Source organism: Equus asinus, chromosome 8, assembly GCF_041296235.1.
Source record: "Equus asinus isolate D_3611 breed Donkey chromosome 8, EquAss-T2T_v2, whole genome shotgun sequence".
Classification (NCBI taxonomy): domain Eukaryota; kingdom Metazoa; phylum Chordata; class Mammalia; order Perissodactyla; family Equidae; genus Equus; species Equus asinus.
In genome coordinates, this window is record NC_091797.1 from 76,891,243 (window position 1) to 76,906,489 (window position 15,247).

Here is a 15,247-nt window from a genome sequence, read left to right on the forward strand (position 1 = left end):
CTGGTGAAACCCTGGGCTGCTGAAGCAGAGCGTGCAAACTTAACCACTCAGCCATGGGGCCGGCCCCTGTGTGGGTTATTTATTAATATTACTGTATTCAAAATTAAAACAGAAATTTAAAAAATATTTTTAATGCATTTAAAAATAACAGGAAACCCACTACATGTTAGCATAAGTAACAGTTTTATGAGAAATAACTACATCCTCCAAAACAAAAATGATTAATAGGAAGAATGGCATTGTTGATGTTTTTGTAAATCTCTTTTTTATCTGGTTCATTCGAAAAGACTTAGATTTTCGTAGCTGCTTCTCTTATTCTCTTGTGGTATGTTGTTTAGGAGGAACTATATGAGGAAAATCTGGCCTCACACAGATAGATAGATGGAAAAGGGAGGAGTATTTTAATAGGCTCTTCAGATATCCGTGGGTATTTTTCTCTGATACTCCACCAGAACTCAACAGGTGGCAGTTTCTTAAAGGTTAGTTGCAATGTGGAATCTGAAACTGTATCAACGGACTTTGCATCCTGTTACATTAAAACCCATTAGTCTTTCTTGCCCCTGGAATAGCTCATTGGCTCCTCTGTGATGTTGTAACATCATGCATTCATCATTTGGAAAATACTGGCTCATGAGTTATACAGATTTTCCAAATATTGGCACATAGCGTTATACAATGTAAAAAAAAAACAACCACCATGTTTGTTAATACCTCCACCAATCTCGTCAGAAAAGTCTTTCAGTATTCCTTGGAAGCTGTCCAGTTTGTGATGGCTAATGTAAGTTTTCCAAAATTCTGATTTTTGTTTGAAAGTTCAAATTTTGTTATTTGTAACAAATACCATAAATTATTTTTCTGGAACTGACAAGCTCACTTGTTTTGTCTTTGAGAAAATATGCAAATACCCATGAGTTTTTTTTCTTTAATCAGTCATTCTTTCAAATAAAATGATGTTCTATGGAGAAAGTGGCCAATTCAGCTCACTACTTGGTCACGTGAGCGCTTTCCATTTAGATAACCATCGTCCTGTGGTATATAGCAGAAGTACTTTATACATACTTCCTATTTTGTCACACAGAGTATTAAAAGGACATGTACTCAAGGGTCAGAGTTTTAATAAAATTAATAATTTTTACTGCTTCATCAAAGATATTCTTAAATGAAGCTGGTAATCTTTTTAATAAGTGTGTGGCCAGTGACTGCCAGTGTGCTGTGGAGCCCCTGCCCTGACGTGTCCCAGCGGTTTCACCCACCAGACCAAATGTTAACACAAAGAAAAAGGCAAATGAAGTCTCAGAATTATTCTGAAAATAGATTTAACCTCCCAGACCTCCCCTGTAAAGATCTTGGGGACCCCGGAGCCCACAGTCTATGCTTTGATACCCGCTGGTGAGATGCAGCCTCAGCCCCACACTGGTCTGGGCTCAGCTCACGCCCCACCTCCTTCGGGTCTTTCCTCAAATATGAAGTCCCCATCTTCTACATTTCAAATTAGCCCCCCTTCCACCCCTCACCTCTGACCCTGGCCCTCTTTGCTTTGTTTTTCTCCATATCCCTTTTCACTGTCTAATACGTTGTATTGTTCTTCATTTTGTCTGCCTCCACTAAAATGTAAGCTCACGATGGCAGAGGTTTGTATCTATCTTATGCATTGCTATATTTCCAGCACTTAGACTAGTACTTGGCACACGGAGATAGTAGCCTGAGAAGTATATGAATGAATGAAGGGCAGTGCCTGGGTTGGTTCTTTGCCGTCTCCTGGAAGGCTGGAGGAGAGCAGCTCATTGCCTTTGACCCATTCCCCACGGAGCTCCTGGCCCCTGCTGACTTCTCTTTGCTCTTCCCTGCTCCCCAGCCAGTGCTGCCCCACACCGCCGTGTGCCTAGTATGTGGCGAGGCAGGGAAGGAGGACACGGTGGAAGAGGAAGAAGGCAAGTTTAACCTCATGCTCATGGAGTGTTCCATCTGCAATGAAATCATCCACCCTGGATGCCTTAAGGTGAGTGGCCCCTAAGGGATCTGGCTGTGCTGCCTGACATCCCTACCCATGGCCTCTGATGGTATTGATGCTGGGGGGAGATTGGTGGCTGCGCTTGGATTCCTTCCCTGGAGGACCCCCTAGTCTGGAGTATTCTGTGTGTCAGACGATGAGCCAAGGGCAAGAAAAGTCTGGAGTAGCTCAGACCTTCCACCTGTGTCTTTGAGGGAATGAACACACGTCCCCCCACCTCCCAAAATTGCAGAACCACAGAGAGTTCCCAGAAGGAGAGACTGGGTGGTTGGGCTCTTCACTGGATTCCTGGCTCGGGGCTCCTGGGAAAACAAGGCCTGGGCCAAGGGAGGGCAGGTCCTGTAGCAACAGGTAGTTGCATTCCTGTTCTTGTGTGTGCCCAAGGCAGGGCTGCCTTCTCTTTGGGACTGCCATGCTGTGCCTGCCTGTCTTAGACAGCAGGTTCCACCTTTGAAAGGAAAAAACTGCTCTGGCCTGGCACATACCTTCTGTCCCTAGGGAATGTCATCATACCTGCCGCATCCCTGTCAGCCCAGGTGTCAGCCTGTGTGCATCTGTGAGAGATCAGGGTGGGCCCCGCCCCACACCGTGCTTCAGCTCTGCAGTATCCCCTTCGCTCTGTGGGGTGGTGGGGGTTTGTTCTGATGCTCACTCCTCTACACACACACCTCCCACTCTGAAGGGAGTGCTATGATTTTTCCCTGGCTTTGGAAGTCAGACTTTCATGTCTTAATCGCCTGGTGACTTCTCTCTCTCCCAGGTCAGAAGTTCCAAGAGGGCAGGGGCAAGCACACCTTACTTGCTCACACCTTGCACCCAGTTCAGTGCAGTTTATTGGGTCCTTTCTGGATGCCAGGCCCTGAGCTAATTGCTTTGCCTAGGTCATCACGTTGAATTCTGGCAGAACTCCAGTGAGATAGGCAGACTCCATTCCATGGACAAGGGCACGGGTCCACGGGGATGGAACGACTTGCCCAGGATCACTGAGCTAGAAAATCAGGATTTGAACCCTGGCCTGAATTCAGAGCCACCTGTCTTAACCACTCTTGTTTTCTTTTGGCCAAAGATGGCATGGAAATGGCATTTGGGAGGGGGTGTTGATGTTCCTGGCAGAGGTGACCTCTTCCGCCCCCTCCCTGCTTGCTGACTGGCGCGTGTCCCTGCAGATTAAGGAGTCAGAGGGCGTGGTCAACGATGAGCTTCCAAACTGCTGGGAGTGTCCAAAGTGTAACCATGCCGGCAAGACCGGGAAAGTGAGTGCCGCGCTCCAAGTCCCAGGGGTCAGCCCGGGAGGGGCGAACCTTGGCCTTGCCAGACCCAGCCTGTCCTGGCATTGTCGGCTGGTGGGGTGCTGCGGGCTCGGGGAAAGGGCAAGTCCAAAGATATACAGTTTGTTTTTCCCTTCTCTCTTTTTGGCCTACAAGCAAAAGCGTGGCCCTGGCTTTAAGTATGCCTCAAACCTGCCCGGCTCCCTGCTCAAGGAGCAGAAGATGAACCGGGACAACAAGGAAGGACAGGAGCCTGCCAAGCGGAGGAGTGAGTGTGAGGAGGCGCCCCGGCGCAGGTCAGACGAGCACCCCAAGAAGGTGCCCCCTGACGGTATCCTGCGCCGAAAGTCGGACGACGTGCACCTGCGGAGGAAACGGAAATACGAGAAGCCCCAAGAGCTGAGTGGCCGCAAGCGAGTACGGACTGGGAGGGGCTGATGGTGAGGGGTGGCCTGGCTGGTCCTGGGTATGCCCGGGCAGGGGCGGGGGCGGGGGCGGGACGGGCAGCAGGGAGAACTCTGGCCTCTGGCTGCCCTGAGCATGTCACCTAAGTCCTGAGAGCTCGGCCCAAAGGAAAGGAGGGAAAACCAGCGAGTCACTCCTCTTCCCACCCCTTTAGGCCTCGACGCTTCAAACGTCCCCCGGTTCCTCCTCTCACCTCTCGCCGAGGCCCCCTCTAGGCAGCAGCCTCAGCCCTTGGTGGAGATCCAGTCTCACTTACTTCCAGCAGCAGGTGCTCCCACGTCGCCCCGCCCTCCGGAGGCCCCGGGGACTTGCGAGTCCCAGGCGCCCCCCCACCCCCGCCCCACTGGTCCTCCAACCCGTTGCCGCAGCCGCCGGGAGGCACCTCTTCACTGGAGCTTCCCAGGCCTCGGTCCCAGATCGCTTGCTCGTGATTCTGGCGTGGGGCCTGGGAAGCTGAAGCTGCCGCGGGGAAGCCCTTTGGATCTGGGGAACCTCGGAGGATCCCGGCGGCCCCGCTCCGCCCACCGGCCCTTCCAGCATCAGCCACGAGGTGGCGCCCGGTTATCTTTTCCCAGCTCTAGCCATTAAGGCTGGGCTGGGAATCCCGCAGGCCCTGCCTCCAGGACTAGCTCCCAGGGCCAAGTCTGACCTGAATGGGCGACTGCATATGTCTGGGTCTGACCAAGGGGGAGGTCAGTTGGGTGGGAACAATTCCATCACTCTCCTCCATTTCCAGCTTTCTCCTTAAAACCAGCAGGCAAGGCCTACCCGTCTCTCAGTCAAAGCGGAGGAGATGGGATTTGTGGGGAAGGTGACCCTCCAGCCCCTACACTAGAGACTGTGGATTCATGGTGGGGTTGGGTGTAGAGGGGACCAAATCTCACCAACCCTGGGAGCAAGCTCTGCATCCTTTCTTTCCTGTGACAGCTAAAACCTGGCAAAGAAGATAAGCTTTTCAGGAAAAAGGTACTGGCTTCCCCTCCCCACTTTTCCCCTCTTCTCACCCCAGGCCTGGGAATGGGTCAGGGAGAGGGTGGGGAGGCCTAGGTGGGAACAGCGCTGAGCCTAGGGGCTTACCTGCCCTTGTCACCCCACCCCCCCACCCCCAGCGGCGGTCCTGGAAGAACGCAGAGGACCGGATGGCTCTAGCCAACAAGCCTCTCCGGCGCTTCAAGCAGGAACCAGAGGATGATCTGCCGGAGGCACCCCCCAAGACCAGGGAGAGCGACCACTCCCGCTCCAGCTCCCCCACAGCCGGGCCCAGCACGGAGGGGGCAGAGGGCCCAGAGGAGAAAAAGAAGGTGAAGATACGCCGGAAACGGCGACTCCCCAACAAAGAGCTGAGCAAGGAGCTGAGCAAGGAGCTCAACCAAGAAATCCAGAAGACGGAGAATAGCCTGGCCAACGAGAACCACCAGCCCATCAAGTCGGAGCCCGAGAGTGAGAATGAGGAGCCCAAGCGGCCCCTGGGCCTCTGTGAGCGCCCTCACCGCTTCAGCAAGGGGCTCAACGGCACGCCCCGGGAGCTGCGGCACCAGCTGGGGCCTGGCCTGCGCAGCCCACCCCGAGTCATCTCCCGGCCCCCTCCCTCCGTGTCCCCGCCCAAGTGCATCCAGATGGAGCGACATGTGATCCGGCCCCCCCCCATCAGCCCCCCACCTGACTCACTGCCCCTGGATGATGGGGCGGCCCACGTCATGCACAGGGAGGTGTGGATGGCCGTCTTCAGCTACCTCAGCCACCAAGACCTGTGTGTCTGCATGCGGGTCTGCAGGACCTGGAACCGCTGGTGAGGGGCGCTGCTTGAGCTCAGACAGGGAGGTACTTAGGGACCAGCCCTGTGTCAGGCTCTGGGCTAAGGCTTAGGCTAGACGGGGGGTGGCATGTGTCCCCACCTGAGTCACTCATGATGCTTTCTTTGTAAGTCCAGTCCAGCTTTAATTATCTTCCTCAAAGAGTTCCAGGTGGCTCCAGCAATCCAGTCAGTCTGGTCTTATCAGAAGAGGGGAACCCTATTTGCTTTCCTGATTTAGCTCCTTGGAAGGTGAACTAAGGACCGGGTGGAGTCCTTATCCTTAAGGAATTAGCCAAGGTTAAGAGCAAGAGTGCCAGTTTCTGGTGTCACTCCCAGCTTTGATATTTCCCAGCGCTCCGGCCTCAGCCGAGTTACTTACCCTCATCCGTGAACAGCCACGATGCCTGCCTCAAAGGGTGGTTTTGACATACATCGTGTAGAGGGCATAGTAATCTGTCGGTGGTGCGGTCAAATCATTTGCACTTCCTAGCACCCTTGTGGACCGCAGAGCTGAGCCCTGTCTGGTTTTTTTGCGCCATCCTCTCACCTTCCGGTGCCAGACAATGCTCCGCTGCTATTCATAGGGTTTTCCTGGCCAATTTTTTCAGAAGTGGCTGGCCAGGTCCTTCTTCCTAGTCTGTGTGTTCTGGAAGTTCGGCTGAAACCTCTCCACTGTGGATGACCCTGCTGGTATTTGAAATAGCAGTGGTTTAGCTTTCAGCGTCAGCAACATGAAGCTCCCAGTAACTGCTTAATGGAGAGCGAGTGCCTGCACCTTCCACAGGGACCCTATGGCAATCAGAGCAGAGGTGCCCAGGTGCAGGCAAGACAAGAGCTAAACAGAGAAGGGTCCAGAGGGTGGAGTTAAGGAGCCTCCCCCTGAGCTTGGTACGTCAGAGAGTTACCACAGGCATGCAGGAGGCTCCCTAAGTGAGCTTCCAGCTCTGACAATGCCCCCTCTGCTGGGCCTGGCCCACAGGTGCTGTGATAAGCGGTTATGGACCCGCATCGACCTGAACCACTGCAAGTCCATCACGCCCCTGATGCTGAGTGGCATCATTCGCCGACAGCCTGTCTCCCTGGACCTCAGCTGGACCAATATCTCCAAGAAACAGCTGAGCTGGCTCATCAACCGGTTACCTGGTGAGCACTGGGCCAGGGACCCCAAATGTGCAGTAGTGGGGGCTCGGGTGCATTACCTGACCTGCTGCTCCCTTCTTTATCCCTCCAGGGCTCCGAGACTTGGTGCTGTCGGGTTGCTCGTGGATCGCAGTCTCAGCCCTCTGTAGCTCCAGTTGTCCCTTGCTTCGGACCCTGGATGTCCAGTGGGTCGAAGGACTAAAGGATGCCCAGATGCGGGATCTCCTGTCCCCACCCACGGATAACAGGCCAGGTGAGAGGCCAGGCCCGGGGTGTGCCCGAGGGGGTCACATGGAGGTGGTGGGACCCAGCTGTGCTGTTGTATCTGGTTTTCAACTCAAACCCCATCTGGTGCACATCCTCAAGCTTTCTCTGACCTCAGCTCTTCTCTAGAGGGTGCAGAGATGAGCCCAGCTGTTGTGTTCTCAGTCAGTTTCAGGCACAGAGATGATCTGAGAGAGGGCAGAGGCTCCTTTGCACACCTGAGATGCCACCCTGGAGGCTCTGTGTGCATCTGACTACTCTTAATTTGTCCTTCACTGGCCTCAAGCCTTCACTAACGTTGGGATCAGTGTGGTTGGACAGGGGCTTACAGGAGGACAGAGCCTTCCTAGGTTGGGTTGGGGTGGTTGTTGCTCTTCGCCAGTAGCTTAAATAAGGAAACCGTGGTGATCCAGAGATGCTGTGCTGTCTCTGCTCTGGTTGGCCAAGTACTGCTGGTTAGAATGTGGGCTCTCTGTTTCTAGATCTTCTGATTTATCAAGAATCTAGAAGTGTAAAATTTGATGTGGAATCTTCTGATTTTTAAATGTTGGAAGTAATTCTGATTTTTTGGGGGAAATACTCATGGCTAAATGAAACCCAAGTGTTACATCTGGCTGGTAGGCTTTTTAGAGTTTCATGTCAATGTGATCAGAACTCTCTAGTCAGGTTGACATGTTGCTCCTCTCCTGCCTGCCCCCTCAGGTCAGATGGACAATCGGAGCAAGCTCCGGAACATCGTGGAGCTGCGTCTAGCAGGTCTGGACATCACGGACGCCTCCTTGCGGCTCATTATACGCCACATGCCCCTGCTCTCCAAGCTCCACCTTAGTTACTGTAACCATGTTACCGACCAGTCCATCAACCTGCTCACTGCTGTGGGCACCACCACCCGAGACTCCTTAACCGAAATCAACCTGTCAGGTCAGTCGGGGCACCCATCTGCCCAGCACCGTTGGACAGGCTGGGAATTTCACATTCATTGGAGGTCACAGTGTTAGGTGCTAGGACGTACCGGTGAACAAGACAGACACACAGCCTAATCTAGAGGGGAAACATACATTAAATAAATATTGGGTTTGTAATAATTGCTACCAAAAAATAGTGCTGGTATCATTGAGAGCATATAGCAGTGGTTCCTGACCCAAAATACAGGCTAGGGAAGCTTCAGGTGGTGTGGACGGGCCTGCACCTGGCAACGGGGTGTGGGAGAGTGGTGGGCAGTGAGGGAAGGCCAGGCTGAGCAGGCTTCAGCTGATGGAGCAAGCAGCTTGGTTTCTGCCATTGTTGTTGGTTCCGTGTACTCCTCCTAACCCTGCTATCAAGGGGCCTGTTCTTGGGGAGAAGACGACCCCAAAACTTGGTGCCCTTATGGTTATGTGTCTGTTACGTAGTGACAGTGAGGGAGTCCTCTCTCCCTCCGCTTGCTGATGAGGCTGGAGTCGGTTCTTAAGGACTTGGGGGCATGACCGTCACTGAGGTGGACAGAGGCAATGCTGCCCACGCTCAGCCCATCTAACCTGGTTTTGGTCTGATAGCTTAGGATGGTTGGATTGGGCATATAAGATTTGGACAAAACCAAAGAAAAAAATGTTTTTCCCCCCAGAAATTACCGAGTAATAAAGGACACCCTTCCGTCATTTAAACTAGCTTTTGACACAGTCTAGTCTGATGTTCTGCTTCATCAGGATTCACATGCTGTCTCGTTGTGTGCCTCTCTTTGCATCCCACGGTCATGCCTGATAGATAAACGCCTTCCTGTTAACCATGCCGCAGTCAGGCGGGAGTGGGGAGGTTTGAGTGCTATGAGATAATTCTGCACTAGGTGCCTAGGAAGCCATCCCTCCTTCTCAGGGAGTTTTGATGCTGGGGGTTGTCCCACCCCATGGAGGCAGAAAACAGAGAGCCATGCAGAAGTGAGGTTTCACCAGGATCCCAGCCCAAGGCTCAGCTCATGGTCTTGAATTGATGCTGGGGCTGCCCTGCAGAGAAGGGCTTGGGTGGCATCTTGTTCTAAATGCTTGGTATTATATGAACTCTTTTTACTTGTTCTAATTTAGTTATTATCTATGTGAGGCAGAGATCCCAATATATACTCCCCTTCCCTGCAGTGCAATCCATGATGTCTATGTGTGTTTGTGTAACTCATCTTTTGCATTTTGTTTTCCACCACAATTCATTCATTCAGGTCTTCTTTTCGTCTCAGTACCTATAGATCTCTACATTCTTGTTAAGACTGTGAAGTAGATGGAGGCAAATCTCTAAGCCCAGTCTCCTCTAGATTCATTTCTTTTGAAAGTGTTTTCCCCTCCCATCGGTATAGCTAGTTGGGTTAATGATAAAATGAGTTTGTGCCACAAAATGGTCGACAGTTGACAGTTTCAGGATCCTTGAATTGGTTGGAGGATCTGGTCTAGTGACAGTGTGAAGTCGCGCTTGTCTAGCCTAGTTATCCAGGTTGCATTTCATTGTCGGAATATGTACTGGGTGCCCAAGGCAGCTCTTTGCCTGTCTCTCCCCACCCCCGGAGGCCCCCACCTTCAACTCTTGAGTTCTTCCAGCGTTTTCTTGCACATTTTCCAATTGTGAGCCTACATTGCTATTTCTGGATTTTTTTTTTTTTTTTTGCATTCAGACATTCCGTATTTTTTAACTTCCTACATGGAACACAAGGATGACTATTCTTACATCCTCTTACTCTCCTCTTTTTTTTCCCTCCATCTTTCCAATTTGTGGTTACATCACTATTATTTACCTTATTATGGCCGTGTAAGTATTGTCCATTGTTGAGCCAAATAGTATATCATGAGTAAGTTTCCTTTCTTGCAAAGTTTTTTTGTTTTTCCTAGAGTCAATAATTGTCTCATTTTTGTTTGCTTAGTCTCTAAGCAGATTTTACAACAGACTTGAATACTATTCTTTCCCCAAAGAAAATCATTAGATCCCAACCAGTTTTTGTAGAGCCCTCCCTTCTGGACTTCTTTTCTTCCCCTTCTGTTTTCTCCTTCTGGGCTCCTGCCTGTGTTTGAACTGGCTGTCTCTGCCTGCTGTATGGCTGCCATCCTGGGACTTTCTCCCACCGTCCTGGGAATTTCATTGGTCTGTGTCTTGTGTAGGGTCCCCTCTTTCCTTGATCTCATATCTTCTTTCTTGGATCTCTGATCTGCTGGAGGACATCTTCTGTTTCTTGTATGTCCAAAAATGGTTTTATTATACCCTCACATTGAGTTGATAGCTTAGCTGGATATAGAATCCTAGTGTGGGAACCATAATGTTTCAGAAAGTGGGAGGCATTGCTCCTCTTTCTTCTGCCTTGCAGAGTCAAAGTCCAAAACCATTTCATTCTTCGTCCTTCAGTGAATCTGTTTTCTCTTTGTCTCTGGTTTCCTGTAGTTTTTGATGATGAGCCTTGGTTTGAATGTATATTCACCCATACCACATGCATATGAGCCTTTTCACTCTTTCAGTCTGGAAACGTATGTCCTGCAGTTCTGGGAAATTCTGTTTCTCTTTCTCTACTAGTCCTCTGATACCTTTTTTTCCTCCTGTTTTTCACCTTTGTGTCTTTTTGTTCTATTTTCTGGAAGTTTTCCTCCACTTGACCACACAATTCATATATGGTCACACACCACATAATAACGTTTCAGTCAACAATGGACTGCATATACGGCAGTGGTCCCATGAGATTATGCCATATAGCCTAGCTGTGTAGTAGGCTGTACTGTCTAGGTTTGCGTAAGTATGCTCTATGATGTTTGCACGACAATGAAATTGCCTAAGGACACATTTCTCAGAACATATCCCTGTTGTTAAGTGACGCCTGACTGTAGTCAGTTTTTCATTTCTGCTGTCATGTTAGGTTGAACCAAATGCAGCTGCTATTTATGTAATTCAAAAACAGTCAAATACTGACAGTTTCATATGGTTCAACCTATATTTCTAATTTTACAGCTGTGTTCTGTTCTCTGAACTTTTGTAGAGTGGCCTGTTCTTGTTTCTTGGATCAAGATATTGTCCATCCTGAGGATATTGATAGTTTTATTTTATTCTCCTTGCGTAGACTGTTTGCTTCAAATGTAGTTAGTGGCCCTCATAAGAGGCCTCCTCAGATTTAGTGGACTGAGTGTCAGTGCGCGGTTTTCCACTCTAGGGTGATTGGAGGCTCTGGGCACACACTGGAGCTGGTCTGCTGTAGACGTCACTTGTCATGTGGTCGGTGTGGCTCATTCCTTTGGGGAAACCCAGATGTGAGATCTTGCCGTCTTTCCTCTTAAGCTGGTCAGGGTTGTCAGAAGGACTCTCCTTGACCTCCCAGCTGAAGAGTGCATGCCAGGCTGCCCGTGTTCTAGGGCTTGGCAGAGGAAAGAGGCTGCGGGGGGGGGGGTCTCGAAAGTCAGCAGGTAAGTTTCCCTGTAGCCCCCGTTTTTCAGTGGGTGCCCCTACCTTCCACAGTGCCTGATGGCGTCTGGTCCAGAGACTTTTTCTCTTACCCATCAGAGTCTAAAACTCCTCTCCAGCTGGGGAGGGAGTCTGGCTGTCTCATCGCTCCTTAAACAGATTTTCAACCAGTCCTGTCTCTAACCCCATCTTTAGCCCCACTTCCAATGTCCCCATTGCTTCTAGTGCTTGAACCTTTGGGGTGTTTTGTAGACTAACTGCTTCTCTGCTTTCCCTTCAGCCAGTTTAGGGTTAAGCTTTCTCAAGTTTGCTAAATTGTTACCTCCTCTCCACCTTCCAAGATTAAAAAAAAAAGTTTTTATTGTGGCAAAATACACATAAAATTGCCCATTTTAACAATTTCTAAGGGTACAGTTCAATAGCATTAAGTTCATTCACGTTGTTGTGCAACTACCACCACCGTGCACCTCCAGAACTTTTCTTCACTGCATCAGAAACTCTCAACCCTCTAAAAAATAGCTCCCCAGTTCCCCCTTTTCTCTAGCCCCTCACAACCACCATTGTACTTTTTGTCTCCGAGTTTGACTCCCACGGAATCTCATATAAGTAGAATCATCCAGTAGCTGTGTTTTTTTGTAACTGGCTTATTTTAGTTAGCGTAATGTCTTCAGGGTTCATCTGTGGTGTAGCATGTATCAGAATTTCCTTCCTTTTTAAAGCTGAATAGTATTCTCTTATATGTATATACCAATTTTGGTTATCCATTCATCTTTTGATGGACACTTGGGTAATGCTGCTGTGAATATGGGTGTACAAATAAATACCTGTTCGAGTCCCAACTTTCAGTTCTTCTGGGTATATATGCAGAAATGGACTAGCTGGATCATATGGTAATTCTGTTTAATTTTTTTTGAGGAAATACCATATTGTTTTCCAGAGTGGCTGTATCATTTTTACATTCCTACTAACAGTGCACAAAGGTTCCAATTTCTGCATATCCTTGCTAACACTTATTTTCTGAGATTTGTTTGTTCATTTGTTTATCATAGCTATTCTAATGAGTGTGAAGATCTCAATGTAGTTTTGACTTGCAGTTCCCAAATAATTAGTAACGCTGAGCATCTTTCCATCTACTTATTTGCCATTTGTATATCTTCTTTGAAGAAATATCTATTCATGTCCATTGCCCACTTTTTTAAAGGGTTATTTTGTTGTTGTTGTAAGAGTTCTTTATATATTCTGGATATTAATCCTTTATCAGGTACATGATTTGCAAATACTTTCTCCCATTCTGTGTATTGTCTTTTTTTTTTTTCTTTTAAGATTTTATTTTTCCGTTTTCTCCCCAAAGCCCCCCCAGTACATAGTTGTATATATTTTTAGTTGTGGGTCCTTCCGCGGCCTCAGCATGGTTTGATGAGTGGTGCTATGTTCCAGGATCTGAACCGGCGAAACCCTGGGCTGCCGAAGCAGAGCGTGCGAACTTAACCACTCAGCCACGGGGCCAGCCCCTATTGTCTTTTTAATAGTGTCCTTTGCACAAAAGTTCTTAATTTTGATGAATTCCATCTCTTTCCTCTTTTCTTGCCTGTGCTTTTGGTGTCAAGTTTAAGAAACCATTGACAAATCCAAGGTCATGAAGATTTTTCCCTGTTTTCTTTAACAGATTTATAGTTTTAACTCCTATGTTAAATCTTTGAATTATTTTTAGTTAATTTTTCTATATGGTGTGAGCTTAAGGGTTCCAACTTCATTCTTTTGCTTGTGGATATCCACTTTTCCCAGCACCATTTGTTGAAAAGTCTGTCTTTCACCACTGAATTGTTTTGGTACTGTGTGAAAAATCATTTGACCACTCAAGGGTTTATTTCTGGGCTCTCAATTTTAGTCCATTGGGTCTATATGTCTATCCTTATCCCAGTAACAACACTCTGAATTTGTAGTAAGTTTTGAAATCAGGAAGTATGAGTCCTCCAATTTTGTTTTTCTTTTTCAAGATTGCTTTGGCAATTCAGGGTCCCTTAAATTTCTACATGAATTTTAGGATGCATTTTTCTATTTCTGCAAATAACGCTGTGGGTACTTTATAGCAGTTTCATTGAATCTGTAGATTGCTCTGGGTAGTATTGACATTTTAACCATATGAAGTCTTCCACTTCATAAACATGGAATGTCTTTTCATTTATTTAGATCTTTAATTTCTTTCAGCAATGTTTTTTAGTTTTCAGTATACAAATCTTTCACTTTCTTCATTAAATTTATTCCCAAGTATTTTATTCTTTTTGATGCTGTTGTAAATGGAATTATTTTCTTAATTTTCTTTCAGATTGTTCATTGCTAGACATGGAAATGATTTTTGTGTATTGATTTAGTATCTTACAGCTCTGCTGGATTCATTTATTAGTTTGTGTGTGTGTGTGGAACCTTCAGGATTTCATAAGATGATGTCATCTGCAGGCAAAGATAATTTTACTTCTTCCTTTCCATAAGTATCATTTTTTTAATTCAGTGCTTTGATCTGTCTAGAATTTATTGTGTTGTGAGGTAGGAGTTCGTGTTGATAGGCCACATTGTTTCAGATTTGTAATTCTTAATCCTTCTTCTCCTTTCTTTGGACGTCTATTTTTTCATTATTAAACAGACGAGGAAAAACATCTTTGTTTACTAACCCATCATGGGCCTATCCATGATGTTCTCCACACCACCAGTTTTATAATTCGAACATTTTCAAACATAGGAGAATTGGAAGAATGGTATGACGAACGCACATCCTCCTGCTAGACAACAGCTGTGTCCTCTGCTGCATGCGCTTCATCTCTATATAGACCTTTTTTTCTTTTGCTGTCATTTGAAAGTTGTAAACATTGTGACACCTCACCCCTGAATACCTCTAGATACTTCAGCCCGCATTTCATGAGAATAAGGCCATCTTCCCCACATAACTACGAGAGCACTGTCAACACCAAAGGAAAAAATTAAAGAGTTAAAACAACCAAATGTAATTTCTCGTATCCTACAACAGTCCCTCTAGGCTTTCTACCCCCTGACGTTGACCTTTTGAAGTATCCCAGCATGTTTTCTCACACTGAGGATTTGTTTGTTGGTTCCGTGTGTCCTTTAGCTTGTATTTCCTGTAAACTGCCAGTTAGGTCCAGAAGCTTGCTTGGATTCTGATTAGACAGTTTTGGCGAGAAAAGCTCATAGGTGCTGGTTATGTACTTTGTATGTCTCCTGCTGATATGACATAATTGTGCTCATCTTTGGCATGTGTTCCCAGCAGTGGAACTGCTGCTCACAGGGCATATGCACGTGGCGGAATGACCCTGGACTCCTGGCATGCCCCTCCACTGGCCTGCTTTAGGTCATTCCTCAGAATCTTCCAGCTTTACTACCCTTCCCCTTGCAAGCTCCTCACCTGCCTTCCAGAGAGTGCTGTTTAGTTCAATTCCCAGTGTCTCTCGTTCCCCACTCAGATCCACCTCTGCTCTCCCCTGCTTCCAGGCCCGCCTCCGTCACCAGCTCAGGGCTGTTCTTGCCCTGAGACACTCTCCCAGTTCCCTGCAGCAGGACCCGGCTCAGGTCCCTCAGTGCCTTCACGCTCCAGAGCGGGCACCTCCATCCTGGAGAACTCACCATCTAGCTGGTGCGCTGTCGTGCCCTGTGGCTGTCGGGTGGCTCAGGGGACCTCCAGCGTGTCCTGGCGGTTACCTCTTACACTGAGGCAATACTTCGTGTGAAGTGTGACCTGGAGTCCTAGCCAGGGTGTCTTGGGGCAGACAGTTTTGGCATACATTAGACCTCCCTGCAGTCAGCTTAAACGGTGCTGCCGCCTGTGGAGGAGTATGGTCACATGGCCAGTGCTGGAACACTCGTGCTATATCCAAGGACAATTTATACGAGAAAAAGGCC

At 48.2% G+C, this 15,247-nt stretch overlaps 1 protein-coding gene across 13 annotated transcripts in view; it reads left to right on the top strand.

The window, feature by feature from the left end:
- The window catches only part of KDM2B (lysine demethylase 2B), a 118,658-nt gene that overhangs the window by 100,696 nt on the left and 2,715 nt on the right, over positions 1-15,247 (top strand). For 8 of the 13 annotated variants that reach the window (XM_070515980.1, XM_070515981.1, XM_070515982.1 and 5 more), the window contains 9 exons: positions 1,856-1,999; positions 3,178-3,264; positions 3,427-3,696; positions 3,899-4,012; positions 4,672-4,710; positions 4,854-5,533; positions 6,519-6,682; positions 6,771-6,932; positions 7,646-7,864. In XM_070515980.1, coding sequence (XP_070372081.1) covers positions 1,856-1,999; positions 3,178-3,264; positions 3,427-3,696; positions 3,899-4,012; positions 4,672-4,710; positions 4,854-5,533; positions 6,519-6,682; positions 6,771-6,932; positions 7,646-7,864 — 1,879 coding nt within the window. The remainder of the gene's footprint in view (positions 1-1,855; positions 2,000-3,177; positions 3,265-3,426; positions 3,697-3,898; positions 4,013-4,671; positions 4,711-4,853; positions 5,534-6,518; positions 6,683-6,770; positions 6,933-7,645; positions 7,865-15,247) is intronic. The other 5 variants (XM_044775914.2, XM_044775915.2, XM_044775916.2 and 2 more) reach the window with 1 other exon arrangement.